Genomic DNA, 17,392 nt, shown 5'->3' on the forward strand with positions numbered 1-17,392 from the left:
AAAGTAAAAGGTCTGAGTCAAAGGTCTCTCAGTTTTCTTCTGTTTTGTATGGTGGGGGAGATACAGAAGATACTCTTTAATGTCCCAAGGCAATCTTGGGCTTCCTTTTCATCTAATGCTTTTTCTTGACACTTTTGTTTATGCTCGAGTAAAATGAACTATCTAAATTTCCTTATAAATTTCTACTTTTATTATGTATTTTCATCTCCATTTCCCTCCGTTTAACCAAAAGGTGCACTACCCTTTGAAACAGGGTCCACTACATTTTTTAAGAAGCATCTTGTTAAAATTGCATAAGGGGTAGTAGCCTTAGACAACCCAGTTTCTTAGATTGGTTTTACACCTTAGGGTTGGAGTGGAGATAGAGAGAGATGGCAATCTATGGCCCTGCTGTCTCGCAGGTCATCGTGCGCGTTTCCTTTGCTGGTATGTTCCTCATCACCAAGGCCGCACTCGCTCGAGGGATGAATGCTTACGCTTTTGTTACTTATCGTGCTGCAATGGCCACGATGACTCTTGCCCCAATTGCCTATTTTTATGAGAAGTACCCCAAACTCTCTCTCTTTTGCTCTCTGTGTGTGTCTACGCATGTGTGTACAGTTATCATTCTCTCTCTCTGTGTGTCTGTGTGCGCTCGTGTGTGCGATTAGCATTCTCTCTATTATGAAGGTTAAGTAACATGTTTATTGCAGGGAAAAACGTCCTCCACTAGGATTAAAACAAACATTGCAGATCTTCTTGCTTGGACTATTAGGGTGAGAGCTTTGCTCTCTGTCTTATTATTTTGCTAAATGTTATATGTGGGTATTACTTATTTAAAATGTTGGATTGATTCTACTTTGAAATTGATTGCAGAAACACTATCACGCCAATAAGTTACATCAGTGGACTTGATTACACTTCCTCTACATTTTATGCCACACTCTCCAATCTCATCCCTGTGATTATCTCTGTCCTTGCCATTATTTTCAGGTAAAACTAACTAGTTTCTCCCGCGCTCTTAAAACCCGATCATCTCGACCTTGAGATACATAGACTTAAAAAGAAATGGATTTCAAGTCCTGAAAATCGTACATCATGTAATGCATTATTTAGACCATCAATTTTCAAGACTTTTAAATATTCATGGATCTAATTGATCGAGACAGTGTTTGAAGCTTTGGATTTTATAATAAGATCTTACAATAAATTTTCAGTCCATCAAAAAGATTTTTAATATTAAAACAATATCTTTCGATACTATTTGAAGGTGCGCCTTGTTTTGATTGTTTAGGGCTTCAGCCTTATACAAACTGCACCCTCAGTAGAAAGTGTGCCACAAACTTATGCATGCCTGCTTGGTAAGTCACTACTTGCTTGGCACCTTAAGGAACAAAATCCCACTTATGAGCAAAATGCGGCCACTATGCCCCAGTTTTCGCATTTGGCGAAAACTAGGAATATTTTCCTTCCTTGATCTAGTCCAACAAGTTGTATGTTGTTTCAAAGCCTATAGGTTCAATCCTTTGGTTCCCTCTTTTGCTAAAAATATGAACATGAGGATGTCAAATAGAGAGAACATTACATTCTTCGTTTGGAATTATGTTCATTACGTAATGGAAAATTGTTTCAGCGGGCTGGACCGTATTTCTACATATGCAGTCCAGAAAGTGTAAAGCATTCATCTTAAAGATGGATGCAAGTAGGTGTTCTTTCTAAAAACAATGGAAACTAACGGTCCAAATGTTTTTTAGTAGAATTATTATTTCTAGTTTTAAAACTTATTGATTTTTTCATATTCATAATCTCCATGTTAGAGATTACATATCCTTAAAAATTAAGTCTTAAAATCCATCTGAAAAACTGATTTATTAAGAGGCCGGCACTTCTATATATGCAAGCTTGGCCGCATAGAAACCGGATCCTTATGTAATTCAATAATTCCGCTCTCATTCTCTCTCTCTCTCTAGAATGGAGAAGCTGCAATTAAAGAAGAGGACGGGGCAAGCAAAGGTTGTAGGCATTTTTCTCTGTGTAGGAGGTGCCATGGTGATCACATTATACAAGGGTTATGCCCTTCACACCTCCACATACTTGAAAACACCAAAAGCCATTCTCAAGCTTTTGGGTACACCCCATTCATCATCTGTTCCCTCACAAACTAATTGGATTTTGGGTTCAATTCTGTGTACAGTAAGCATTACAAGTTGGTCGGCATGGATAATGTATCAGGTGATGCATACTGCTATCATCTCATTTTCTTTATTTTGTGCATGGGTATTTTATTTTATTTTATTTTTTTGGGTGGGGGTTAATTAAGTGGGGAATACAGGCCCCTACAACTGAGGTATGGGGTACGACCCCAGCCCCATTCCCATATTTATGTGCATGTTTTAGTAATAGATAATTTCACATTCATTTCTTTGTCTACGTATTCTATGCAATTTTTTTTGTGCCACTCAACTTTTCTTGTGGCTAGGGTTAAGAATTTACTCAATTTGGATCCGAAACTCAAATTTGGATCCTATCTGAATTCGGGTATGCATCAAAGATTGGATTTGGATCCAAAATCTAGATCCAAATACTAATTTGGGTTGGATTTAGGTATAGATGGATCCGATCTGGATCTAACCCGATTTTTTTTATTTCTATGTCCATGTATTGTATGCAATTTCTTTTGTGCTACTTGAATTTTCTTTTGGGTAGGGCCACGTGGGTTAGGGCTAAGAATTTACCCAATCTGGATCCGAAATCCAAATTTTGGATCCTCTACAGATTCGGGTATGGATATAAGATATGGATCTGGATCCAAAATCTAGATCCAAATAGTAATTTGGGTCGGATCTAGTTATAGATGCATCCAATCCAGATCTAGCCCGATTGTTAAATTCATATATATATATATATATATATATATATATATATATATATATATATATATATATATATATATATATATATATATATATATATATATATATATATATATATATATATATATATATATATATATATATATATATATTAATTTATACATTTATGAAATTATATATATAATTATTTTAATTTTTATAATTATATTTTAATTTTATAATACATAAAATTGGAACTGATCCAGATCCGAATTTTCTAGATCTGATTGGATCTGGATCCGATATAGACTTTTTAGATCTCAATCAAATCTTGGTGGATCCGAACCCGATCCAAAAAACACTGATTGTGGCATTTCATTATTATGCGTCCTTTTTTTTAGCAGCTCTCTTTAGCTTGTATGAATGTATATTTATTCTTTTAATTTCTCTTCATTGATTATTACAGGCAGCTGCTTTCAAAGATTATCCTGCAAACATATCGCTCACCGCATTGATGTGCTTCATGGGTACAATCCAATGCTCTGTAATTACATTATTCATGGACAACCCCAAAGATTGGAGATTGGGATGGAACTTGAGCCTCTTTGCCTACGCCTACTCTGTAATAATCAATCTACTTCCCACTTCTTCCTCCTACAAATGGTTGCCTTTAATGTCACTAAATTTCTCCAGATTTTTTGTTACATGCGCGCAGGGAGTAGCATGCACTGCAATAGGAAACTTGGTTCAAACTTGGTGCATCAGAGAGAAAGGCCCCGTTTTTGCAGCGGCATTCAATCCTGTTAGCACGGTGGTAGTGGCCATTCTAGAGCCCCTACTCCTTCACGTAGACACTCATGTGGGAAGGTGGGTTTCACTTGGATTGTTCTGGTGTTGTCTTCCGGTGTTAGAAATCCCAAATGGTATATGTCATTTTCGGTATCTACAAAGATATCATTATCTCTTTTGTACATGGAGGTTACAATTATTTGTGTTTTTTAAATTTCAAAATGGGTGGTTGTAAGAGTGTCATTAAATAGTCATAAAGTTCTAAAAAAAATAAAAAGTTTTCAAACTTCGTGACTCACCCCAAGCCATCCAATTTGACGTCTAATGAGTGAGAATGATTGTAACCTCCTTGTACAAAAGATAAATGATCTCTTTGTAGACCATCACATGTTTCATTACTCTACCCCATCCAGATCACGCAATTCGGATGCAAATCAAGATTTTCTTTAAAACCCTGGTTGTAACTAAGAACCCCTAAAATAGAACTCCTTTGTGGACTAGCTTAATTCCATATTGATACCTTCAATTACCATTTATCATTATAAAGAAAGTACATGAATTCATCAATTAACAAATTCGCCTTTAGGTTTAAAGCAATGTTATCAATTGCAAAGAAAGTACATAAAAGTCCTTTAGTTCGACAAGGATCGAGCCGATTTTGACTTGACCAAAATAGTAACCAATCCCGTTACCGGTTTGATTACGATAGCACTTGTTAAAATAAATAATCCACCAAATAGTATGTGATGTTAATGCATATAAGTTAACTAAGAAAGCTCAAGTTGTATCTCATTTATTTTCCATTAGATAAGTATAATGAACATAGAAATACATTTATAACTAAACTGTACCTTCCATAGCATAAGTGCATAGTTTGTTTGGGCAAATTTTTTCTTAAAAATTAAATTTCTAAATTCATTTTCATCAAACATATTAATGAGTTTCTTTACACTAAAACCAAAACTTTGAATTATTGAAATTCTTGTTTTACTCCATTAAAAGTAAATATCATTTCCTAAAAAAACAAAATAATCTAAATTAGAAACCCCAAGATCACCTATACAACAACTCATGCTTGGTTATACTTTTGATAGCATTATCTAAGCTGACCTTTGTGTTTACCACTATGCAGTATATTAGGAGCAGCTATGGTTATTTTTGGACTCTACTTTGTGTTGTGGGCCAAAGCAAAGGACTACAAGGTGAAAGCAAATGAGACACTACCTGATTGCCCAGTTAAAGAAAATAACACCAATGTCAAGATTAGAGTTGAAAACAAGGCAGAAGAAAATAATGCTAAAGGCATGGTTCAACCATAGCCATAGAAGGACAATCAAAACATGAAGAAGTTTGGTCTCAGTAATTCCCACCCACCATTAACATATCAAAGAAAAAAGCTTCACATCAGTAATTATAGAAAAACAAGTCATACAAGAATAACTTTGACATCTGATTTCATGATGATTTAAATCATGCCAGAAGTACCATATGAAATGAAAGGATTTCCTTCTTTTGTTCTTTTTGCTCTTGATAGTGCTAGTATTTTTGTACAGGAATATAATTTTAGCTATTTTAAAACAATACGAGTTCAAAAGTTTTAAGTTTGTAAATGGATGTGGTTTCTCTGATGCCTAGGCTTTATGAAAACAAAATAAAGCGTCACCTCGAATCCTTGTTCGGAAAGTATTTTGGACATTGAAAATCTTCATGATGGCTCTAAAATAAATTTCCAACACAAACTATAAAATTTGAAGCTCAAAAAGTGGTACAAATCTCGTAGATCTGCAAACGCTAATTTGTAGGGAGAAATGGATGCTCTAGATGGTGTGTTATAATATATGTTATTTTTAGAGCTTGAAATATTTTTCTTTTTTTTTTTTCACAACCATAATAGTGAAGGCTGATATGATTCATTTGAAGGTTTTTTTACTCCAAAATTGGAATTTTCGATGAGTTTCGAGGTGAGGCTTTGCTTACTTTGATAGGGTTGCAGTCCTATCAAAATATCTTCCTTTTGTAATAAATAGAATTTAATCTTATTAGTTTACACTCTAAAATTTAGGGGGAGAAAAAAGTGGATTTTCAGTCGCACATTGACATTTAGGGAGGAGAGAAACAAGAATTTGTGGACAAACCATCTCAAACATCATACTCAGAGACGGCACTTGGACGTGCCTTGAAAATAATAAGATCCTTTTTCATTGTTATCCTTATTTTCTTAACAACTTACACTAACTTCACAGCCTTGTAATTCCCACAATTTGACCCTAGAACTCTCAAATAATATATAATATTGATCCCAGTAGGAAAGAGCAATTTGGAGCTTTAAACAATTTATTCTCCAACATAAACGCCAGATCATCTTTTTGATGGAGGATTGGATCCAAGGGTTTAAGAGATTAAGATTATTCTATTGTGATAATAATAACGAGGTGAGTCAAGTATGCTTGAAAATTTTAACGACCCAAAAGGCCTTGACTAGGTGGTTTACAAAGGAGATGAAATCTACTCTATGGACCCACAATATGATGTTATATTTACATAGACACCCCCTTACAAACTTTGGCCAAAGGAATTTTTAAAAACCCTAGATTTGAAGTCTTAAAGACCACATTAAGTCTAGTAAATCATAATGGACCTAGAGCTATTAAAATTGTGCCAAAACCAGTCGACACCTATCAAGTTATAGTAGACTCCAAGAGCTTTCCAACAATCCAATAATCATCAAACTATATCTCACCGTTAGGGCTTAGAAAAGATTGTTTGCACAAAATGATCAAACAGTCCCTAGGCGTGAGCCTCCGCAGGTCGTGCCCAGGCTGCACAAGTCGTCGTGCCTCACACAGCCTAATGGTCATGCGATATGTTCCTTCTAGAAAGCCTTGGATAAACTCAATATGTCAGTTCTTGGACGGGACCAAAAAATAACTAAAATACCCCTATCCTACTTGGATTGGAACTCTAGAATTAGCCGTAAAAATATCCATCTGACCCTAAGCCAAACCTGTAAATACCCCCTTAAAAATGCTAGAAAACCACCATTAGGTTTTCTAAAATTAGAGCAACAATATTCCCTTGTTGAGCTATACAAAGAAAAGACAAAAGGGGAAACCATCATGGGATAATATCATTTAACTTATGACAACCTCTTACAAAAAGGGGTTAAGAGATTCTTATTGAGATTATTAGATATTAAATTTTCATTTAAATAAAGTACGTCGTTAGGGGAAAAAAAAAATCAGAAATGCTCAAGTTCTTTAATTTAAAATTGGGAACCTTAAACAAACAGAGGCATTTCGTTAATTTAGCGCACCCTAAAGAAGCAAGGGTACTCGATTCATTTGGTTGACCTTTTTTTGGGAACTTTTCGAGACATTTTTTAATGAGGTACTTGAACAAATGAAAAATAAAATCCCTATAAAATCATGAACATGCCAAAACATCCTAGTAGGGTTTATTTTAAAAATTTTATTCCACTCAAGTACCTCATAAATAATATTTTTCATAATTACCCCAATTTATGTCCCAATTAAGGAGGGATATTTCAATAATTTAACCTATTTAAGAGGTTCCAAATAAAGAACTTGAATACCCATCTTGTTTAGAAAAATTAAATTACTAAAATGCCCTTCTTGTTCAAGTTTCTAACTCAAACGCATGGTGCATATTTTTAAGGGAAACGTTTATATAGAGCTGAGGCTCTAAACAATCAAATTCGAGCCCACCTCAAAAATTTCACTAGAAGAGATTATTTTGATGCTTAAATATCCTCAAATTCATCATCTCGACATCAAGATGCATGGACATGAGAAAAAAATAGATTTCAAGTTTTGGAAATAGTGTATTTTGTAATGCACTTACGGACCGTCAATTTTCAAGATTTTCAAGTTTTCATAGATCTCTCGATCTACACTATTTTTTAAGCTCTAAACTTTATAAATAAAGATAAAAGGATATTTTAAGGCTATCAAAAAGATTTTCAGTATTGAAACCATATTTCTCGATACTATTTGAAGGTAGGCTCTAATTTGATTGTTTAAAGCCTAGGCTCTATACAAACCGTACCCTATTTTTAATTCTTTTTAAGAGGTACCTCACTATAATTTGAAGGAAAAGTTTAGCGTGGATCGTGGCAACTCTACATGTGCATCCCCTAACTCACCCAACATCCATCTTAGAGATGGATGTAAAATGACGGTGATCCTATCAAAGCCCACAAATCAACAATCTAAAAAGTACATCAAAATTATTATTTTTATTTTTATTTTTTATTTTATATTTTGGTTCACGATAGTGTACATTGTCAAACTGAAATTGGATCAAAGTCCATCTTGGAGATGAATTTTGGAGGGAGGACTCATATAAATAGATGAACCGGCCACCTCATAGAATCCTTGACTAAATTTGAAGGAAAAGGTTTACTTATGCTATTGAAGTAATTGTAACTCAAAAATCTTCTAGAAGAGAGCTTTTCAGTATTGAAAAACCCTTTAATTGGTCATCTCCACCTCTAAATGTATGGGTATGAAAAAAAAAAAAAAAAGAATTTCAAATCAAAAGAATAATACATCTTATAATGAATTATCTATACTGTCTCTTTTCAAGATTTTAAAATGTTTATATATCTGCTCAATCCGTACTATTTTTAAAATTTAAAATTTTATAAATAAAGATAGGTAGCAATTCTCAAGTTATCATAAGGTTCCCAACATCAAAATTATACCTCTAAACAAAACTTAAAAGCGCACCTTACTTCTGCAATACGAGGAGGGCACCTTATGTAAACCTCACCCAAATTTGAAAGTGAACCCAAAAATAAACCTCTAAAGCAAATCGGACTGTGCTGAGAGTTTCGACCGGTGAATTGGTTTGTTCTCCAGTCCGATTCAGTTAATGAACCGGTTGGTCCACGATGGGGGCAAAAGATATCGGTTTTGCCCCATACTTTTTTGTTTATTAAAGAGAAAGGGTCCTAACAGTGGTTTTTTTTTTCTTTTATAGGAGTAAATTGTAAAAATTATACTTCAGGTGAAGTTTTCTAAAAGAAACTGTCATATCTCTATTAAAATATAAAAAAGCTAATCAATGACACATTAAATAGCTTTCTTGAAAAATAGAAAGTACCATTAGATAAAATTTACGGTTAAAAATTTAAGAATTGCAATTAAATATAAGAAAATTATCTAAAAATGTGCCATTAAATTGCTACCAAAAATATAAGGAAACTATTCAATGGCACATTAAGAAAGCTATTAAATGGCACATTCTAAGAAAGCTATTAAATGGCACATTCTAGAAACTTATTTTAACCGGGCTTTCCGAACACTGTATCTAACCAATACACCAATGGACATTGTATTTAACAATACTCCCGAGTGGAATGAGCCTGAGAGAATGGGTATGAACAAGCATAAAGAGGGACACAAATGTACAAATAGGGGAAGAATTACATGAAAAAAATGATTGAAATACGATTTTGAGCCAGAATATGTGGAGATGGCTTGACCCATCTTGCGAAACGAAGGAAAAAATTAGGCTCATCATCTATGTTACTTAGGCACCTGATTCTTCTACCACATCGCATGTCAATATATGTCAACACTTGAACACCTTGTTGATATTATTGGACACGGTAATATTATAAACATTTTTTATAGCGCATCGTTGGTTGATACATACGTCCAAACATGGGGACATTGGAAAAAGCATATAAAGCACATTTTTTGATGCTCCATTGCAAGTCAACAAGAGTCGAAACTTGGATAATGTATCAAAACTTCTAGAGAATGCTAAAAGCATTTTTGTTGTAGCCTTGTGTTTCTACATGTGTTGACACTTGGACTCTATATTAACAGTTCTCAACACGTAGATATTAAAAAAGAACGTGAAGCACAAGAGCGAGGTTTAAACATTTTGCACCAAGTTAACGTGGTCTGCAACAGCAGCAACTATATGTATATATATTAAGGGTGCAGTTTCTATAGGGTTGCAACCTTAAACAATCCAATTAAAGCACACCTTAAAATTTTATCATAACATGTAATTTTGTTGTAAAAAATTCCTAGTATTATCTTAAAATCTAGTTTCATACCTAATTAGAAAATTTTAAATTTCAAAAATGGTTAAAATCAAGTAGATCTATAAATATATGAAAATCTTGAAAACGGACAGTCTAGATATTTGTTGTAAGATGCACTATTTCTGGGACTCAAAAACTTTTTTTTTTCATATTCATACATCTCGATATCGAGATGGTTGACTAGAGTGTTTTTTCAACATTAAAAAAACATTTTCGATATATTTTTGAGGTGCATCTGTGATTCTACATTTTAAGGTTGCAACCTTAAATAAACTTTTCCCATATATTAAATATGAGCTATTTATTATATAAATATTTAAAGGGTTCTTGATCCTCATAGTAATTTCATGAAAAGAAAGGCTAGAATTCTTGTTTTAATCCCTCCTTAACCATTGCTTTGATTCTTAGAGACATGGCAAACACTTGATTTCTTCTTGTAATTTCAGGACTAAAAGGCTTTAATAGACTCTTTTGGATTTGTTGCAGTCGTACAAAATTGGGGTAAGAGGTCTAGGCTCTTCTACAAGAGATTTGAATATGAAAGTTATTTTTCTACAAGTAGTCTTAGGCGTAAATGGTAAAAATTCAACATTACCCCAGACTATAAAATAATTCAAACATAATTGGTGAAATTTTGAAATAGTTATTTATGTTTTAATATAGAAAATGCAAATTCATTTTCATTAAACAAAAGAGTTGGATAAAAGTTTGATACAACTTTACTTGTCGAGTTAGCATTATCTTAAAAGATGTATCATTTTTTTTGCAGTATCCTGAAAGATATGTTAAATCTACATCATCTAATTAAAATGGATATTATAGAACATCGCAACGTTATTTCTATAAATAAGGCTACAACTTAAATGTATAGAGACATTAAAAACCTGATGTAATTCTTTAAGGAGTAAACATCATGTCCAAGTTTCCTTCTTCGTCCAAAGTTTACTTAAGCACGTGTGGGTGTGTCCATGGGGCTGGGATCGTGGTGGTATCACCCCCACACTATAGTTACCACATTGTGGTTTCCATTTTCACTAATACCACCCCAATAATACAAAAAAACTTACTCTTAAATTATTTGAAAAAACGTGTACGGACATGTCTTCCCCACTAGATTACCAAAAACAAAAATAATACTTACATATATCCATTCAATCAAAACATATACATGCAAATTTTGCCTATAGCTAGGCATGAGACCCTTCTTTTGTTGCTATTTGAATGGATGTTTCAAATTTGAGGATATCCAAATTGGACGGCTATCCTGAAGGGCTAATAAAAAAGAAAAGGATAGCTGGTTAACCTCTTCCTTGCCAACGAAGACAAATACGCACCTCGTTATCATCCTCTAGCGATGAGTATCTCTCCTTTCTTTTTATGAAAGTTTACATAGAGCCGAGGCCCTAAACAATCAAATTTGTGCCTACCTCAAAATTTTCATTAGAAGAGGATGTTTTGATGCTCAAATATCTTCAAATCAACCATCTCGACATCAAGATACATGGACGTGAGAAAAAATGGATTTCAAGTTTTGAAAATAGTGTATTTTGTAACACATTTTTGGACCGTCAATTTTTAAGAATTTCAAGTTTTCATAAATCTGTTGATCTACAATATTTTTGAAGCTTTAAACTTTATAATTAAATATAAAAATATATTTTAAAGCTATCACATAGATTTTCAATAATAAAACCACATTTCTTGGTACTATTTGAAGGTGGGCTCTAACTTGATTGTTTAGAGCCTAGGCTCTATACAAATCGCACCCTTTTATGTGACCCACCCCCACATCTCAGCATTTCGATATGAATAGATGTTTAGGATTGTTTATATCACACTGTTATATCAAATAATATTTGATTTTTGTTTTTTTTTTGTACAAAATGGTTTTGAGTGAAATTTAGGGGTAGTCTGTTATTTTTTATCAAATGAAATATTTTTTTAATTATTTTTACCATGTGTGCCTCTATCATATGTATGCATGCCCCAAACTTTGCTACAAAATGATGTATAAAATAAAGTTTAATAATAAAATACTCTGAACGTTAATATCAAGATATGATAATCAAAAGTCGACATTGTGTCTCGAACCATCCCAACTATCAACTTAGATCTGACGGTTGAGAACATAATCATATATACTTTATTTGTAGGTAGGTCACATATAAAGCTTTTTTGTTTCAAAAATCTTGAATGATTGAAAAAAAAATACAAAAAGAGGTGGGGCGGGGAGGAGCGAAGAGAAAAGTGACTTACCTTTATACTACAACATTGCAAATTTTTTTTTTTTCTCTTTCTTTTTTTTTTTTTCTTTTTTTTATGAATGCTCAAAAAGATGAATTTCTTTTCTAACTTTCAGCTTTCTTTGATTGAGAGAGAAAGTGTGTGTGTTTTAAATATGTCAGACGAAATCACCATGCCACACAATGTTTAGTAAGAAAATTTCCCTTTCATAACACAAAATTAAATTTTGATGGCAGTGTATGGGATCTATTGAAGATCACTATGAGGACACCCTATGGACATACCAGGGCCGTTTACGCCCATGTGAGGTGATTTTGGTGTTCAAAGGCTAAATCTGCACTAAGATCGGTAATGTTTTTTTGAAGCAATGTGGGAATGGAAGACACAACGAATAACTGAGGTATGGGTATGCTATCATCATGGCTTAAACTCATTTTTTTTTGGAAAGGATATTTCCTTCCCATATATAATCGAGTACAAAATTTTGCGGCAGACGAACCAGCCAAAGCCGCATCTTTAATGCCTCACTTTCGGTTTTTTTCTTGTTCTTTTTCTTGATCTTGTGGGACTTTGTATTTATGATATATTTTTTCATTCTCTCAATAAAAGTTAAAAATAAAAATTAAAAATAAAAATACATGATTTTTAATAACAAGTTTGCCAGTATGTTTTTTAAGGGTATAAGGATTTATAGCTTCACTAAGAATACGTCCGTTCATGGAGCAGAATTGTTTCTTAATAGAGCAGAATAACGGACCGCCCCAATCAGGAAAAGGCTTCGCCCCAATCAGGAAAAGGCTTTGACAACGATGATGATGTTTTGTCATGGCTCCTTGCTGCTGTATTTTTTTGTAGTTTTTTAAGTCATTTCACTTTCTCTAACACATTTATTATATATTTTCAAAACTCTTATTATTTGGTATCATATACTCATTGTTCCTCTCTTTTCTTCCTTAATTCGTTCTTTGGAGCTTTCACACTTAAGTCTTTTGTTCCCCTCTTTATTTCCTTTCTAATTTCTTCGGATCATTAACCTCTGAATCTCTAAGTAGTGTTTAATAATAGGGTTGCATTGCGTCTATATATGAAGCCTTAAAAGGTGCAAAAACAGCTTTTAATGGTTTGATTGAACAAGCCTCATCCAAGGGCTAAAAATGAACTTTGTTTTTTATTTTACTTTTTGTTAAAAAATAATATTAATTTAAATTTTAGGTTTTAACTTATTTTTAGTAGTAGAAAAATAAAAAAATTTATTTTGAATAAAAAATATTGATCTTTTTTTTGTTTGAATTATTTTTTAATTATTTTTATTTGGTTCTCTTTAGAAATATAAACCTACACCCAAAATTCTGATAAATATCAAATTTAAATAGAAATAAAAAAATCAAACGTATAATTATTTTTTGGCCATTAGATATGGCTATGGAAAATCTCAACCCCATCCACATGATGTGGATAGGATACCTTTCCTTGATAATAACTCTGTGACCGTTCCTAGTTTGTCAATTAGGAACTTAGGGACAAGCTGAACGTTGATCTTCAAAAAAAAAAAAAAAATGAGCGGTGTGGGATTTATTTGGCTCCTTACATCACATCTATAAAAAGGAAAAAGTGTATATAAGGATGCAACCTTATAACGTAGAACTACGGATGCACATCAAAAATCCATCGGAAAAAAGTAGTTTTAATGTTGAAAAACCATTTGATTGATCATCTCAACAACGAGATGTATGATCATGAAAAATAAAAAGATTTTAAGTCTCAGAAATAGTGCATTTAATACATATTATCTATACCGTCCATTTTCAAGATTTTCATGTGTTTATATATCTACTTGATTTTAAAAAAAATTGAAATTTAAAATTTTATAATTAGATATAATTAAATATAAAAATAGATTGTTTAAAGTTGCAACTTTATAGAAACCGCACCTTTACTAAAATGGATTTTAGATCAAAACAAAGGTTATGGAATCATAGCTGCCTTTCATCCACTCATTTTTCACTTCTTATTAATGCCGATTCAAACGCCTGACTCACCGGATCCTAATATATTATGGGTCCCTGATCGCCATCAACAGATATGTGGTCCAGATCGGGTGATTCCAATTTAGATCGACGATTTTTCAAACCTTACTATTTAGTAATGATTTCATATTTAGCCTCTCTCTTATTGAAATTGTACCATACAGCTCGAAAAAAATGGCGACCCAAATAGGATTGAGTTTTGGTGGGTGGCCAACTGGATTTATAGCTCATGAAATACCCTGATTCTTGTCTTTTTTTTTTGCTACTATTATTTTCTTTTATTAGGGACAGCAATGGGGCGGGTCAGGGCAGGGCAGGGCCGGGCCTAGCCTGTCCAGGAAGGAACCGAAAGGCCCACGCCCTATTAGGGACGGTCCAGGCTAACTACAATCAATGTAAAAACAAAAGACATATATTGCCTGGATCCTAGTTTTTTTTAGGGTCAGGCCCATCAGACCAACTGCCCCTTGCCTGTGCTAATTGCAGGTTCAAACCATTTTCTTCTTTTTAAATTTTTTTTTTTTTTCTTTTCTTGAAAAAGTTTACCACACGTCTAGGACTCATGAGACTAAAGTTTCCCATGGATTTATAATGTAAAACACATCTTATCTAAAATACATCTTAAATCACTAGGAATAAAGTTTCACCAAATATCCATATTTTTACAGCTAAAATAATAGCTTTGTGACTTAAAAATAATATTTAAATTTAAAATTCAATTTATATTTATTTTTCTATATTGACCATCATTATGATTAAAATTACCGACCTTCTAAACCCAAAAAACCATTTTCGAAAGGCAAATCACGCATGCATGTGTACCCGCCGGCCCACGAAAACCTAACCTTTCCTCCTTTAACGAAAAGCTCTCCGTACTCTCATCATCCACACACGTTTCGAAACATGATTCGCATCACATGACACGTTTTCATAATTTTTTACGTAGTTTTTATCTTTAAAATAATCCACACCATTGATAAGCTGCCACGTGTTGAAATCTGACAACTAAAACTAACGTGTGAGCCCGAAATTAAAGGCTACGTGACAAATGGCGTCTTTTTATTGGTCCACGTGATGAAAATCGAGAAGGACGAGGGGGAGCGAAGGGTATCTCCTCTGACGGAATCAGATGCCTTTTCCCCTCACGGCATAATTCTCCTTGTCACATTTTCTGCCAATTAAATAATTAAATGAAAAGTAAAGAAATACTTTACAACATATTGATATTAATAAAATAATGTACACAAAGGATTTAATAGGCGAGTGGTGACAACTATTTTAAAAGGAATAAAGTAATAAAATAAATAATTGAGACAATATGTGGAGGACTTAATCAATTTTATAGTTATTTTATGATCCCGTGGTTTCTAGCATATTCTAACCATTTGACACCCCTTGATCGAAGTTTTATGCTTTTTGACCTTTTTTTTTTTTGAATGTGTTTTTTATTTTATTTTTTTCTCTTTTATAGATTGTTCTTAATAGATCCAAGCAGGCAGACCAGCCAGTAAAGAATCTAGTCCATTCAAAATAAGTTCCACCGCTAGTAGAACGGTTTTGATTGGATCTTAAAAATATTAAAAATATAAATAATAGTTCAAAATATATAATATAGTAAGAAAAATGTTGCCCACTTTCTTTGTAACACCGAACCAATTGAAATAAGACGGTCGAACTAGCGAAAACTATTTAAACATAGGTTTTCACTAGTTTTAGTCAATCCCAGTTTTTACTTTGGGCTAAGATCGGTCAATGCACCAATTAAAAACTATTTAAACATTGGTTTTCACCGGTTTTGGCCATCCCAGTTTTTACTCTCGACTAAGATCGGTCAATGCACCAATCAAAACTATTTAAACACTAGTTTTCACCAGTTTTGGTCAATCTCAATTTTTACTTTGGAATAAGACCAATCAATGCACCAATCAGTGGTTCAATAAGTTGGTCCGGTTCGTTCGAACCTTTATTTTTTTTTATTTCTACCTTTGGGCTTCTCATTTAGTCTTGTATTGACATATTTATGAAATAAATTAGATAAAAGCATGATTTTATATTTCTCAATCAACAGTATAGCATTTTCCCAACTAATTGAGTTGGACTATATAAATCCAAGTTTTGGCAAAGTTTTAGGTCGGCTACCTACCCACCTCCTTTACTTGGGCTTGGGATGGATTAAAAAAAAAATTTAAAGACCTTATCCTTCTTAGATCAACGCAAAAATAAAAGCCCTCGCGGCAAAAACTTGCTACGACATCCCCTCCCCTTTCTTCCTCTTAGCAAATGATTTAGGGCATGATGGCTATACCATCATTCCCCAGACCCTGATATTGATGTAAGAGTTTTCGATCAACATGTTCTCAATATCAATTCCATGTAGTCTAGATTTTTCATTTTTAAATAAAAAAGAATTTGATCTTCAAGAGTTTTGTATTTAGCGACATACTAGATCATGGCCCCTGCAAGCGCTCAATATTTAGATGGAATTTTCTACTTATTTCAAAATGAAACTATCCTCTATTAATTTCATTTTTTTTTTATTTCATCTGCATTTGAATGCCGTTCTAAAAACACATACTAGTTCGTTGAGATTAGAATGAGAGTTTCTATGAATCCCTGAACTCCATAAATTTTGACCCCAAGTTTTAAGGAATATACAATCCCCAACATGGAGATCATTAATGCGTAAAAAAATAAAAATTAAAATTAAAATAATATTTCTTAAAAGGATTTATTTTAACCATTGAATTTACTTTCTTTTTGGAGGGACCATCACTTACATCCATCTTTAGATGGATGGTTTACGCCACGGGGGATGGAAATATAGAAATGCATCCCCTGACACATAAATTACCTGTCCTTCTCATTTTAAAATGAAATTATATTCAATGAAACGTCTAATTTTAGCTTGATGAATTCTATGATGATGACTTTGAACTCCTAATCTACTTGAAAAAACCGGGTAGGGACCTGTCTTCCCCAGACTGAATTATCCAAGAAAGAAAAAAAAAAAAAGAACAAAAAAGAGATTCACTCATAAACACATGAGCACTCACACACACAGACTAAGAGTTGGGGGCTGATGGGTAGTTAAATTTTACTTATTCAGCTTGAATTCATAGGAACTGGTTCACTATTAGAGATAGATGTAGGTCAGTGAATGTGCGCAGATATAGATATTTAGAAGGCAAAAGAAAGATGTTCTAAAGATTTTTAAACTTAATGATTCCCTAGAAAGAAAAATTCAATATAAAAAAAAATGGAATACAGATTCATGGAGCAAAATTCAAAGTTCATATTTATATGTGTTTACCCTTGGCAATATTGATCGCTACATGTATTAAGTCATACTTAAAATGGGTTTCAACTAGATCAGGACGTTAAAATGAGGAAACTACTTAAAAATAGAGTTTAGGGTAGGGTAC

At 33.1% G+C, this 17,392-nt stretch overlaps 1 protein-coding gene across 1 annotated transcript; it reads left to right on the forward strand.

Annotated features, from left to right (window-relative positions):
• LOC18433727 (WAT1-related protein At5g07050) lies at window positions 1-4,959 on the forward strand. The gene is made up of 7 exons (XM_020666633.2): window positions 1-544; window positions 693-755; window positions 856-972; window positions 1,950-2,211; window positions 3,298-3,453; window positions 3,547-3,698; window positions 4,753-4,959. The coding sequence occupies exons 1-7, from the start codon at window positions 372-374 to the stop codon at window positions 4,937-4,939; spliced, it is 1,110 nt and encodes a 369-aa protein (XP_020522292.2). The 5' UTR covers window positions 1-371; the 3' UTR covers window positions 4,940-4,959.
• Window positions 4,960-17,392: the final 12,433 nt, after the last annotated feature.

This window comes from Amborella trichopoda, chromosome 12 (genome assembly GCF_054954075.1).
Source record: "Amborella trichopoda isolate Santa Cruz 75 chromosome 12, AtrichopodaSantaCruz75HAP2 v2.0, whole genome shotgun sequence".
NCBI lineage: Eukaryota > Viridiplantae > Streptophyta > Magnoliopsida > Amborellales > Amborellaceae > Amborella > Amborella trichopoda.